This window comes from Trachurus japonicus, chromosome 3 (assembly GCF_045865225.1).
Source record: "Trachurus japonicus isolate A0001 chromosome 3, Traja_1.0".
NCBI lineage: Eukaryota > Metazoa > Chordata > Actinopteri > Carangiformes > Carangidae > Trachurus > Trachurus japonicus.
In genome coordinates this window covers 32,259,736-32,273,075 of record NC_140909.1, presented here as the reverse complement: position 1 = coordinate 32,273,075, position 13,340 = coordinate 32,259,736, and the positions used below count along the sequence as shown (strand labels likewise).

At 41.6% G+C, this 13,340-nt stretch overlaps 1 protein-coding gene across 2 annotated transcripts in view; it reads right to left on the bottom strand.

Annotated features, from left to right (window-relative positions):
- Positions 1-4,497: 4,497 nt before the first annotated feature.
- LOC146990222 (Golgi apparatus protein 1-like) overlaps positions 4,498-13,340 on the bottom strand; it is a 29,730-nt gene continuing 20,887 nt past the window's right edge. For both annotated transcript variants that reach the window (XM_085770609.1, XM_085770618.1), the window contains 14 exons: positions 13,143-13,229; positions 12,942-13,004; positions 11,933-12,046; positions 11,724-11,812; positions 11,500-11,617; positions 10,480-10,572; positions 10,198-10,335; positions 9,949-10,072; positions 9,178-9,320; positions 8,932-9,033; positions 8,678-8,785; positions 7,546-7,666; positions 6,712-6,818; positions 4,498-5,444 (listed from right to left, as the gene is read on the bottom strand). In XM_085770609.1, coding sequence (XP_085626735.1) covers positions 5,277-5,444; positions 6,712-6,818; positions 7,546-7,666; positions 8,678-8,785; positions 8,932-9,033; positions 9,178-9,320; positions 9,949-10,072; positions 10,198-10,335; positions 10,480-10,572; positions 11,500-11,617; positions 11,724-11,812; positions 11,933-12,046; positions 12,942-13,004; positions 13,143-13,229 — 1,575 coding nt within the window. In that variant the 3' untranslated portion in view covers positions 4,498-5,276. The remainder of the gene's footprint in view (positions 5,445-6,711; positions 6,819-7,545; positions 7,667-8,677; positions 8,786-8,931; positions 9,034-9,177; positions 9,321-9,948; positions 10,073-10,197; positions 10,336-10,479; positions 10,573-11,499; positions 11,618-11,723; positions 11,813-11,932; positions 12,047-12,941; positions 13,005-13,142; positions 13,230-13,340) is intronic.

The window sequence follows — 13,340 nt, the reverse complement described above, 5'->3', positions numbered from 1 at the left end:
AGAAATTAATGCTGCTGCTCCTTTTGATCTTTGCTTTTTCTTTCCAAAATCTTGTACAGCTCATACAGTGGGAGGCAATAATAAAGACCTTTCTACAGAGGGGCATTTTGCAGACTTTGTTTTCAAATCTCACTCAGCTCGGCCTCTGCTCTGTGCGTTTCAGTTGCAGGACAAATGCAGGATGGAGCTCGTTAACATGTTGCCACACACACACACACACACACACAATCAGACTAACACAGGAGATGATCATGTGTCTGTCTGATCAGCTCTGTCTTTACAGTGAGTGACTCTTGACCTTACAGTTTTTCTCAGTCGCTTTGGTGCTATTCTCAGATCAGAATGAAAGTTCTCATAACTATTAGTTCAACCTCCACAACATGTAGTCATTTGTCCACATCATAGTAGCAGTTTCTCCTTCCTCTGAACAAATTGCAAATGCTTTTGGACATGTATCAGTTGCTCTCATACAATTCTCTGCTGTTTTACAACATTATCGTTTGTTTATGTCATGTCAGTCAAAATGAACTATACTTTTGAACGCTGAATGGTCTTTCCCTATAAAACTAATAGTCCTCATTTCATTGCTTGAGTCATTACATACAAAATTCTTGAACTAGTTTTCAAAATCTGTCAAACTAGTTTTAAATTTTGGGAGAAGCACTGTGAATTCAATTATTCAAACATTTACAGTAAGGAACAATAGGTATGTATGGTATTGGACAGTAATTCAGCACTAAACAATCTGCACTGCTGTCATTGTGTCAGGCATTACTGTAAGATACAGTGGGACAAGAACTTTTTTACATTTACAGTTAGACTTACAGCTTCACTAGAGAACAGATTTACTGTGTTGTAATGTATTACAGCAACCACAGTAAAGATTTCCCATCTTTACAGTACGGTACTGTACTACAGCATTTTACAAGTAGGAAGCACTTTTACAGTATTGTACACTACAGTAATAATGGTTGATGCAGTAGCCTACATGTACTGTACATTACTGTAATTTTACTCTGCATCACATAGGATTACAAGACAACCTCACAGAGGTGGAAGAGACTGAGCCCATTACAAACAATGGCATAAGGTTGAAAGAGATACAATGTAAAGATGACATTACTGTATCTTTGGGAATATTGAATCTGTTTCAATCGCTACAATTGACAGAGTGATGTAGATGAAAATGTGACTGGAACGTCTGGATGTGCAGGAATGATTTACAGTACTCTATAGGTTCAGTTACTATATGTTTGTTGTAGATGACTGTAGTGTATTTTTCCTTTGAACAATGCTGTGAACAAATCAGAATTGCAAAGAGCATATGCAGTAGAAATGTGAAACATACATATTCAGTATCTCCACTAAATACAGTAATGTGTAACTTTACTGTAGTTTTCACATGGCTACAAGTAGTGTATAGTGCTGTCTTGAGCATTTTCAGGTAGTATCATCACTTTTTGCATTGGAAAACACTTAGAGAATAAAGTGTCCTAATGAAAACATGACAAAGCCATTTGACTATCTTGTTCATAAACGATGGTGTCAGGACTTCTCATTTTGACGACATTGACAGTTTCATTGACATGAGTACTTGCTTTTGAGGGATGGACAATCCATTTTGAGCAAGTGACGCGCTTTTGCAGGTCATCCACTAGGTTTTGCAGTTTGTGATAATTGTTCTGAGAAATGCACTAACTGTTGTGCAAATGTTAAGAGTGATGTGAGAAAAGCACCAAAGCGACTGAGAAAAACTGTAATCGAGGGTTTGATTCCCATGTTACAGCCACAGATTTAAAGGTCCAGTGTGTAAAATGAGGGGAGAACAGTGACATCTAGCATACTGATTCTATTATTTATCTATTAAATCATTCTATTGTTTATTTATGAATGTGAAACTCTTGAAACGTGCTCTCTGGTTGGCCGGATTTTCCATTCCATACAAACATGGTGGCACAAGATGGCGACACTCTCTAAGCAAGACCCTTGTTATAAAAAATAAGAATTATAAGGCTATGAAAACCAAACAGATTTTATTTTATAGCGATTATACACTTATACAAATAAATTGGCAGAATATACTGTATATTATATAATATATATTCAGATTTTGCTAATAAACCTTGACAAATATTACAAACTGGACCTTTAAGCCTTTTTTTTGCTTTCTGCTACATGATCTGTTCTTGTGCATATTATGTCTCTCAGTGATTTTATTCCTTTGAGGGGAGTTTTTAAACATCTTCAATGTATTTGTGAACAGGTTTATCACACCAACAACAAATTGTAGGTAACTATTTAGTCAGTTCGTAGGAAATGGTGAGTCAGGTTAAAAAAAATTAAAAATTGTTAATGAATACTCCGACTGTGGCAATCAAACTGATGCATTACTCACATTGTACTGAACTCCTAACTTCCATTTGATGAAAATGTGCTCTATATTAATACAAAGGGGAAATAAATGCATTAACATGGACTCAGGTTGAGGCGTAAATCTGAAAATCTGCAGACATTTTTATTAAATTGACAAATTTTTATCTGTACAGCAAAATCAAATCTCACAATGATAATTCTGTTACATCTTCATATTACATGGCATAATCCAAATAAAAACTGCACACTGATAAAGTTTGTACACGTATAGAGACTTCGTACAAAACTGGTAATGAGAGCTGTCTTTATTTCCTGTTAAGTCGCTCTGATTCAGCATCAGCAGACACACACGCACACACAGAAACATGGCGATCATTTAGAAAAGCTCCAAGCAGCGAGCGGTTGGTTTCTATATCTGACAGCTGATCGGCACGGCCTTCAGGTAGGAAACTTCTTTACACAGACAAAATCCTTTTGACAGTGTGTCTCCATGTTATTTGCAACTTGAGCTTCATTAAATTCTGTAAATGAGTGAGTATATGCAGCGCACTTCATCTCACTCTGTCTTTCATCACGAAAATTCTAATGTATGACAAAAAGCTAGAAAACATCTGTTAAAAGAAACATAGTACAGCTTGAATGAGGCTCGTCCAGTGAGCTGACGCCAAACGAAGGTAACAAGCTCTTGAACGCACTGCAGAAATAGTCATCAGTTAGAAAAACATGTAAAATAACGTTTGCATCTCTTTCTTTACAATTAACGTCATTTGCCTGCAAAATAATGATATGTTTATGGCTTGAATGTGTGAAAAATGGAAAAGGGGAGGGGTTTTCTGTCCAGTTATGTGCAAAATCAAAACTACACAAATCTTTTCACTCACAACCCAAAACTGAATTTGAGAGACACTAAGATTATTTTACCTGATCAGAGTGACCCAGTTCTGGGTTTTCTTCTGTGTCAAATACATCTTATCAGTTTATTGTGTAATTAAGCCACAACTGAAGACTAGAGATGGCCTGGCCCAGGTGTCGCTGCTACCTCTGAAGCTCAATATTCACATGTTCTATCTGATTTGTTGCATACGTACACAAACGGAAATGTAAAAATGACTGTGTGGTTTCAGAGTTGCATCAAGGAGCTGTTTTAGAAACGCTTCAATGTTGGATTCTGGGCAATTATTACCTGTATATTTTTATTATTATTATTAAGCATTATTATTGTTGTTTATTCAGTGTAATACCTGGAGGCTTAATAAATATCTAAACAATCTACATACTGTGATATCAAAAATATATGAAATAATGTCAACAAATAGCTGCTGTCTGTAACTCCAATCATCCCACAGCCATGGACACATTGAGCCTCTGGATGCAGAAGTTTTAAATGACTCCCACCTCCTCTAGAGGAGCGAGAGACACACTGGACCTACAAGACACCCAAAACGACCACTGTGGTTATTTTGTGTCCTTTTGTAGTCATATTGGCTTTCTTTGCAGCTGTTTACCGTCTCATTATAGTTACACAGAGTCTCTAGTCTGTAGCCTTTTTGTTTCAATGTGGTGGGTTTGTGTCCCCTTGTCATCTTGGGTCTCTGAAGTTTTGCTGCGTCTCTTCACGGTCGTTTGGGTGTCTTTTCATTAGCGTCGGATTAAACATTTAGAACTGGGTCCATAGCAAATGAGGGATGACACAGATCATGGTGACAGCATTACAATCCAAAACTTAAAGGGATACGCCAACATTACCCATGCACTTCCAGCGTTTGAGCTAAGCTAATTAGCGGTGCGCCAGCTCTGCCCGTATTGTTACTGCACGCACAGTCGAAAGGATGGTGTCCATCTGCTTGTTGTGGACTTGGTAGTGAGGCAAGACACACACAAAAAAAATGTTGGCGTATCCCTTTAAGGTGGTATTACCCTTGTGACCTCTTTGAAGCCAGTGATTCATCGAGTCACATTCAACAGGTAAGCTCAGCTGGACGACAGGGAAATGTTTAACCATGCACAAAACTAGTTTTATCACAATTCATAATTGTTCATTAATCATCAATAAATAAGGCATAAAAGATTTTTTTAAAAAGTGCAATGATTTAATTAGCATTTAAATTAAGGTTTAAAAAAAAAAAATGTGCACACAACATTCCTGATAGCGGAGACCAGATTGACTTCATTTTCAGTCAGTGGGGGTTTTCAGTAGCGAGTGAAGCGCTGGACGTGATCCTGTACAGGAGTGAAGAGGATGATGGGACGTCATGATTCATGAGAGGATGTTTCAAAAGCAACGAGAACGTCTCAGAGTTCAACCCCCAAAGTTTCCCACAAGACTTCATGTTGCTCCGTGTGCGATTCAGCAAGCCCCAGTCCCTCGGAAAACAAACCACTTCCTGTAGCTCTACATGCTCCAGTCTCCATTAAATACCACAGAAAGCATTAGGACCTAATGTGTGTAAAGCAATCCTAACATCAGAAGCAGCCCTCAGTCACATCATGAACAGCGCTTATTTAGAAACTTAAAAGATGCTGGACGACGTCATGTCCGACCCCCCAGACCAGAACCTTGGGACGAGCAGATTTGCCGGGAGGGAAATATTATCACCGAGGACAAACATCACTCCGATTCAGACGGTCAGTGCTCTGGAGACGTGTGGAGATGCCCAAATGGAGATTCAAGATTTTTGGGAGAGAGTCGGGAAACGTTTTGCATTCGATGCAATTATTCAGCAGCAGCCAAACAGTCTTAAACCGAGGCGGAGGTCCAGATGTGAGCACTGGTGTTGGCACTGTGCAGGTTGGCTGGTCACAGACTGGGCATCTGAGAGAGGGGGCAGGAAGAGGAGGGAGGGAGAGGGAGGGGAGAAGGAGCGAGGAGTCAGTCTTTTCTGAGGCGTCAGATCAGTCGTCCTCTATCGGTCCTTCAGTTCTCTGGTCACTCGCTTGGTGATCCGACCACACAGCAGCCCCACCAGGAAGAGGACGCACACGCTCAGTGCAATCATGAACAGGATGTAGTTCTTGGATGGTGACGTCATCACCTGCACCGCCAGGTCTGAGAAGCCCTCTGCTGGCGCCACCTACAGGTCGGGGGGGGGGTAGAGGTCAGCATCATGTACTGTTGAGTGCTAAGCAGAGCGTCGTCTAGTACGTGGAGTCTCAGCTCACATGAAGCAGAAAGTGCACACACTGGGTTTTTTATTTTATTTTACATGAAGCTGTGGAGCTTGTTCCCTCTCTTTTAGCTCTGCTTTTGGTCTCCACCAACTATATCCAATTTTTAAAGGGATAGTTCAACTTTTTGGCAAATTCGCCTATCACCATAATCCCTATACGGTGCGTTCACACCAAACGCGATGGAGGCGATGCCATCGCCCGTAATGCGAGCATCGCGTCGCTTGACACATTTGTCACATTTTTCACCATCGCTTCATCGCGCTATGATGCAACCACCTCCTGCTATTTTCTTTCTTCTCGTCAACCATGGCTGAGAAATATTAATAAATATAAATACATATGAAATATTCGCAAGGAGAAAGCTGTAGGTCCTCTGACCCTCTGCAGGCATTATCTTTTTTATTACGATTGCGGTAAAAGTACGACGTTGTGTTGTAAAGCTCCAGGAAACGGCCATGGGTGTATATTATTGATCTGAGGAAAACACACACAGCCCCGGGGTTGTATTTTTTTTTTTTTTTACACAGCCACAGTTCTTCTCTGAAGGAGGGTCTGGTGAGTGAGACTACAGCCACAGTAATCTTCTCCACGGTGACGTGGTTGAATATCAACACTGATTGGATGTCGCGGCACAGCGTCACGCGATGTCGCTTGAAAAGTTCAAATTTTTCTACTTCAAGCGATGGGCGCGATGATGCGATGGACGCGTCATCGCTTCATCGCGTCGCTCGTATTGCCCGAAACGCATCGCGCGACGCGCCATCGCGTCATTTACATTGACTTTTAATGGAAAGTTGTGGCGTTCATCGCGTTTATCGCGTTTGGTGTGAACGCACCGATAGTCATAGCAGTAGGTTCGTTACCTTTAATCATCAGTGCATATCTCATAACGTGGTGAATGTGCAGGTCACAACTTGTCCACCAGAGTGTTTTGGAGTTATTGGATTGTGTATTTGATGAGGGAAAGCCTGGAAATACCATGAGCCTCCGTAGTGTTAGCTGAGCAGCTCACATCTCTGCCCGGCCGGTCTCAAAATAGTTTGCACCGACAAACTAAAGGTAATGAACCTACTCCTAAAACTGGAGGGATTATGGCAATTGGCGAATTTGCCAAAATGTTGAAATGTCTCTTTAAGGCTGTGTAGGAACTGTAGTAAGGAGACAGTTTACCTTTGCAGCGTAGCTCCACATGTCGATTCGGTCTTGAAGCCTCTTCTTACATTCAGGCTGCAGACGAACTCTCTTGTCCTGTAAGGCCTCCATCAGACACGACATCTCTGAGGAAGAGGGAGAGACAAACAAGGATGTTCAGACCGCAATGATGTGATTGATGGCGACACGTTGGCATGGCCGCAGCCAGCTATGAGGTCACCGAGGTCCGGACCTCGGTAAAAATTTCCGTGAGAAAAAAATAGAAGAAGCCACAGGGCCTAGCATGATAAACATATTGGTCAGCTTTTATTTTGAAACGAAACGCAGGAAGTTGATGTATCGGCGGAACGCAGAAAACTTGAATTGAGATGACTGGTGCCTCGGTTAAAACGTGTGTGTGTGTGCATTGTCATAAAAGGCTGAAAACAGTTAAAATGAATGTACTTCCAAGGTTACTATATGTATTCCAAACCCTACCAGTAGAAGTAACAGAAAAAGATTTTATAGAATGGAACAAATTCATCTCAAGATACATTTGACGGGGGACAAGACCCCGAATAAGATTTAAAACTCTTCAACTGCCTAGAGATAAAGGGGGACTAGCCCTACCATGTCTTAAAAGCTACTATCAGGCTGCACAGTTAAAAACCTTGTGGTATTTATGCAATCCTGCCTACAGTGCAAGATGGAAGGACATTGAATGTCTCACATCAAATGCACATGTTCCAATACAAGCAATAATAAATGATAAAAAACTGAGGGAACTAACAACTGAGGGAGTCCTAACAATGATGATTCTGGAAAAGTTCTGTGCAAATACAAGATGAAATCAAAACTTGTGAAAGCACCTACGTCTTCCTCGGCCAGGCGTGATGGCAGCACAGTGGTGTTTGAGGTCCAGGGCGCAGGCTGTGTGAAGGACGGGGTCCACGAAGATGTCGGCCTTACTCTCCTTCAGCATGTTCAGGACTTCCTGCACAGAGGAGAAACAGACACAGGAGGAAGGAAGAACTATGGTTAGAGTCTAAAGCGGTTGTTGAGTTTGTCCAGAGTAGATTTGGGGACTTTTTTTTAAAATTATTGTTAATCTTACTTATTTTCATTTGACCACTAATAAAACAGATCAGTCTCTTTAATCCGTTTGAGGGAGTCAAGCAGCAGCAGAGTGAAACTGAAAATTGACACAGTTCACTGTTGCACCTTTGAGAATAAATGTGTCGTATCCATGTCTACAATCTTAACATTGATGAGCAAATTGGAGCCTTGTTGATCATGAATGTTGCTAAGTAACGCATGTGGTAGCATGTAATATTGGTTTACCAACATGACCTGAAGTCATAAATCTACCTTGGAGTATTTTGTGTTCAGACATAAGTCTTTTTTGAGAAAAGAAAGATTTTCTAAATGATTTCTTGCTACTCGAGGTCAAATCATCTCCACACAAACACTTCTAGTGATTATTAAAGGGACAACGAGGAGTTTCAGAAAGCAAAGTGTTTTCACACTACATTTCCCATGAGCCTCCGCGCGCACGGTGAAACTCTTGGACCGGCGCAAGATGGGTGAAAGCAAAAACATTTGCCAAGAATGTTTTCAAATCAAGAATGAAAGTCGGAGGTTTTGAAGACGATCAGATACCGTCGTAGTTCCGACCATAAACGCCGATTTGGCGGCGTTATTCTCATGACTCGCTGGGCAGCGTCCACGAAACCTAAGTAGGAAATGCTGGTCAAGTCGACCACTAAATAATAATAACAAAATAACGATAAAGACAAAACGATATATTTATCGAAAATGGAGCCATTAACAAGTGTGGGTAACGTAGATTCATCCACATTAATATGAGACTTTTTTATAACCAAAAGCAAACTCCTTGTTGTCCCTTTAATAAGCATCAAGTCAGAGATCATATTCCACCATCAGCCAAAAATAATCCTAAATCAGTGCAGGAGGCAGAACAGTAGTAACTGAAAGTAATCTGTACCTTTTTACAGGCCTCCTGTTTGATTTTCAGCAGGTTGACTTTCAGACACTCCTCCACCTGACCCGTCTGCTCCTGAGCTGCTGCCTCCTCCACACACAACCTGGAGATCTGCAGGAGGAGGACGGGAAACAGTTTTGCTCAAGTTTCACCATTTATATATAAGAAGCCTGTTCGTCGTTTGCAGAAGGAGCGCTACAAAATACAACGCAGGGAAATAAAGAGCTGGTTTGATGCTTTCAGTTCAAAGTGTTCACCTCGTCTGAGCAGTGCATCTGCAGCTGTGGGTCCAGTCTGTAGTCCAGCGCCGACTCCTGCAGAATCACCCTGATCTGGTCTTCACAGTCCGGAGACAACCTCTGAACCGAACCCACAGAACACGCCGTTTAAGACGACAATATTTACTATTTCATCAACAGGTTTACCTTCACGTCTTTCTGGTAGAGACAGACCTCAGGTCAGCTTGCCCACTGACCAGTGTTAAATGCTGGTCGGGGTCTCACCTGGTCGGCGTATTTGAGTTTGAGGCAGGCGATGACCTGACCCTCCAGCTCACTGTCCTCGCTGGCCTTGTTCAAGATCGACTGGCAGAACTTCGGGATGTCGGCTCGACAGGCCTTCCTCAGCACCGGGTTCAGCCTGTAGTCTGGAGGAGGAGGAGGAGGAGGAGGAGGAGGAGGAGGAGGAGGAGGAGGAGGAGGAGTGTCAGTGAGGTAAATGTGAATTTCAGGTTCGGTTGTGTCTTGTTACAGGGTTTATACAGGAATCTTGAAGTTAATTCTAATACCTTTTTAAGACTTTCTCCTTCTCAATATTTTTCAATACCTCACCGCCACCACCATTTACATCAGTGACACTTTTAACATAACAGTTTTAGTTTGTGATAAAGACTATAGACCACTATGATACAACAGAATTCAAAATAGGCTGGGATAATAAATCAAAGGCAAAGTTTATAAAAACAAAAACAGAAACAAAAAACATTGCTCCACTCTCAAAAAACAAAAATAACAATCTACTTTTCTTTTTTATGTACCGGTTCATCTTTGTTTTTTAATAAAATGAATAAATTCACACACTTTTACAATGTTTTTTAGGACTCGAACTCTTGGACAGCTAATTCAGAAAACCTTCAAAATTTAAGACTTTATAAAGTCGTGAAAAGACGTTTTTAATACTTTTTAAGGGTCTTAATTTTCCCAAAATTGATTAATCACCTTTTAATACTTTTCAAGACCCCGCGGTTACCCTGTGTTAGTGTGTGTGTTTTTTACCTGTGTTCTGGGTGATCTGCCTCTTGGTGATCATCTGTTTACACTTGGGATCCATCAGCTCACTGTTTTTGTTCTGCTTCAGACACTGGAGAACGTTTCTGGCGTCGGCCTCAGTGCAGAACCGCTGCAGGAGAGAGTTTGTAGTTCAGTGAAAAGTGGGCACAAATTTAGAATAGTATAGTAGGCTATTTATATCAGAACTACAGCTCTCCTCCTCCTCCTCCTCCTCCTCCTCCTCCTCCTCCTCACCTTGATCATCTGCTTGCAGACTCTCATCAGCTGGTAGTCGAGCTCGGGGTCGCTCATCTCCACCTCCTGCAGTCTGAAGATCCGCTGGTGACAGCGCGGACTCAGCTGCTTCTTCTGCTCCTTCAGACACTCGATCATCTGAGGAGACGCAGGGAGGAGAGAGAGAGAGGAAGAAGAAAGAGAGGAGAGGGGGGAGGGAAGTAAGAAGGCGCTTATGTTTTCTGACAATGCTGAGCCTGAGCTGCCGTTTCTAATGTTTCTACTCTTTCTATCGTCTCTTACCTGAGCGTTACCAAAGTTGACGTTGGGACAAAGTCGACTGATGTCAGATTTACAGGGATCATACAGCTCCGGCTCCAAACGAATGTCCTCGGACTGAGAACAGGAGAAGGTTTCATGGTGTCACATGTTACATACAGCACATTTTATTTTTATTTAAAGGGACAACGAGGAGTTTTGGAAAAGCAAAGCGTTTTCACACTACATTTATGAGCCTCCGCACGCACCGTAGAATTCTTCGACCGGCGCAAGACAGACTCATGTTTTCATTCATCAAGAATTAAAGTCAGAGGTTCAAAGAGGTTCAGTTACCGTCGTAGTCCTGACCATAAACGGCAATATGGCGGCGTTATTCTCATGAGCATCCGCGAAACCGAAAGTAAGGAAACGCTGATCGGCTCGACCAGCGTTTCCGCCATTAATTAAAATAACAAAATAATGATAGAGACAAAACGATATATTTATCGAAAATGGAGCCATTATCAAGTGTGGGTAGCATAGATTCATCCACATTACATTAACGTGAGACTTTTTTATAACCAAATAGAAACTCCTTGTTGTCCCTTTAAAATGAATCATGTCAATCGCAACTGTATAGACATATATTTTTATATTTCAATGAATCATGTTAATTGCAGCTATATAGATTATATATAGAATCATGTCTAACCCTGTAACCATGTAAATGTACTTTTCCTGTTATCTAATGGTCCTCTGTCTTCTTGGAATTTTTATGTTAATTGTTGTATTGTTTTGGGGCCTACGGATGTAATTTAGCACATGTGCTAAATCCGGTGTATTTACTGTGGGTACTCTAGCACTCACTGTCCATTAATATGCATTGGCCCGACCACATAAACAAATAAAGTAAGTAAAGTTTTATCACATGTTTTTATCAGTATCTCCCAGCCTCATAGGGCTGGATGCAAAAATACATTTTCAGATTCTGAGAACTATTACAAATGTGAGTGAATATATAAAGCAGGGGGTAGGTCGTGTCCCTGTGTGTGTGTGTGTGTGTACCATCTCCAGCTCCTCCACCCGCAGCTGTTTCCGACACTTCAGAGAGACGCGTTGTTCCCTGGCGTCCTGCAGCGTGTCGTTCCTCACCGTGGTGCTGAGGCAGATGACCACGTCCACCCTGTGGATCAAGTCCACTCACATCAGGAACACTCCAACCACAGTAAACACTCGAGTGCTGAAGTAGAAGGGAAAAGGCTACGAATGCAGATAGAAGAACAACTCACTTCTTCTTGATGTTGGGACACAGGCGCAGAACGTCCTCCTTGCAGGACATCTTGAACTTGTACGAGAACCTGAAATCTTTCATTTGAATCTGTAAGTGGATGCAGAAAAAGAGAGAGAGAGAGAGAAATGAAAAAGGAAATGTTTAAATGAAAGATTTACACTAGGCAGACACAGAGTGAGATACACAGACACAGTCATGATGACTAACCAGCTGGAAGTGTGTAACGCCGACTGTACACTTGTCGTTCATCTCCTTCTGGTGTTTGTTCTGAACCAGACACTCCATCAGATCTCCTGTATCAATCTGGTTATCAGCTACATCCTGTAACACACAGACACACACATACACAGAGTAAAAATACTACACATTTATCATTTACACATCATTCAAGGAAATAAAATGATGACACCTCCATCTCTTACACCAGGGGTTCCCAACATTTTTATCTCCTGTTTACATTACACAATATAAAAACGATTGTAGGCGGTCACATGGTTTTCCGCTACGTTTCTAATTCAATTATTACATTCTTTGTTACAATTCACCATAATATAATAATGATATATATTATATCAGTCATCTTGGGGTGATGGTCCAGTCTACTCTGTAATCTCTCTTTGCTGTAGAAAACTCCACTTCACAAAGATAACATGTTTGTAATGGAAGCAGGTTTTCAGTGGTTTTGTGGCGATCTCAGGATATTTTGCTTTAACCAAGAACGCAGGGAGATTTGAAGTGGTGGAGAACCGGTCCCCACATTTATTACGCACTGTGGGCTTGGAGCATGTGAATCACCTGATGCAAAAAACCCTGTAATTTAAACAGGACTCTTGGTTTGTTTTTTTTAAACAGTTTTCTTTTTTGTTGGCAGTTGTCGGGTCTTCTGTCGTCTCATTATTGAGTCATTTCCGGTGACGTGTGTTTTTTTAAACTCTTTTACGCTTGTGGACCTGCCTGTCAATTGCGCAGATCTGGGAAGATTCACAGACGGAAGTGGCAAAATTTCCAAAATAAAATGACTTAAGTGTAAATTAGACAAAACAAACAATTTTATATTTTTTCATCCTCTCTCTGCGGCCCGGTACCAAATGATCCACGGCCCAGTACCGGTCCCCAGCCCGGTGGTTGGGAACCCCTGTATTACACCACCACCAGTGTGTGTGTGTGTGTGTGTGTGTGTGTGTGTGTGTGTGTGTGTGTGTGTGTGTGTGCTTACATGGCAGTGGGCCTGAATGACAGGCTCACAGGCTCTGATGAGCAGAGCATCGATCTGGATGTCCTGCAGCCAAACAACGTCAGAGAGGAACAGAGACAGGAAGTCAGATAAGAAGAGAAACACTGCACACCTGGTTTCATACTGTCAGATTCTTCTATATAAACATCATATCAGAGTAACTCATTTATTTTGACCTCTGACCTCTGACTCCAGCTCTGTCAGGTTGCCTACGACCTCCCTGCAGGCAGAGACCAGGTCCTCCAAATGATCCTGCAGACACTCCAGCTCCTGGACACACAGACATGTTTGTTTAAGTAAATTGATTCAAGTTGCAAAAACCTCACTTCATGTTCATTTAACATGTGGGTAACACTTTACTTGAATAGGTATTCATAAGAT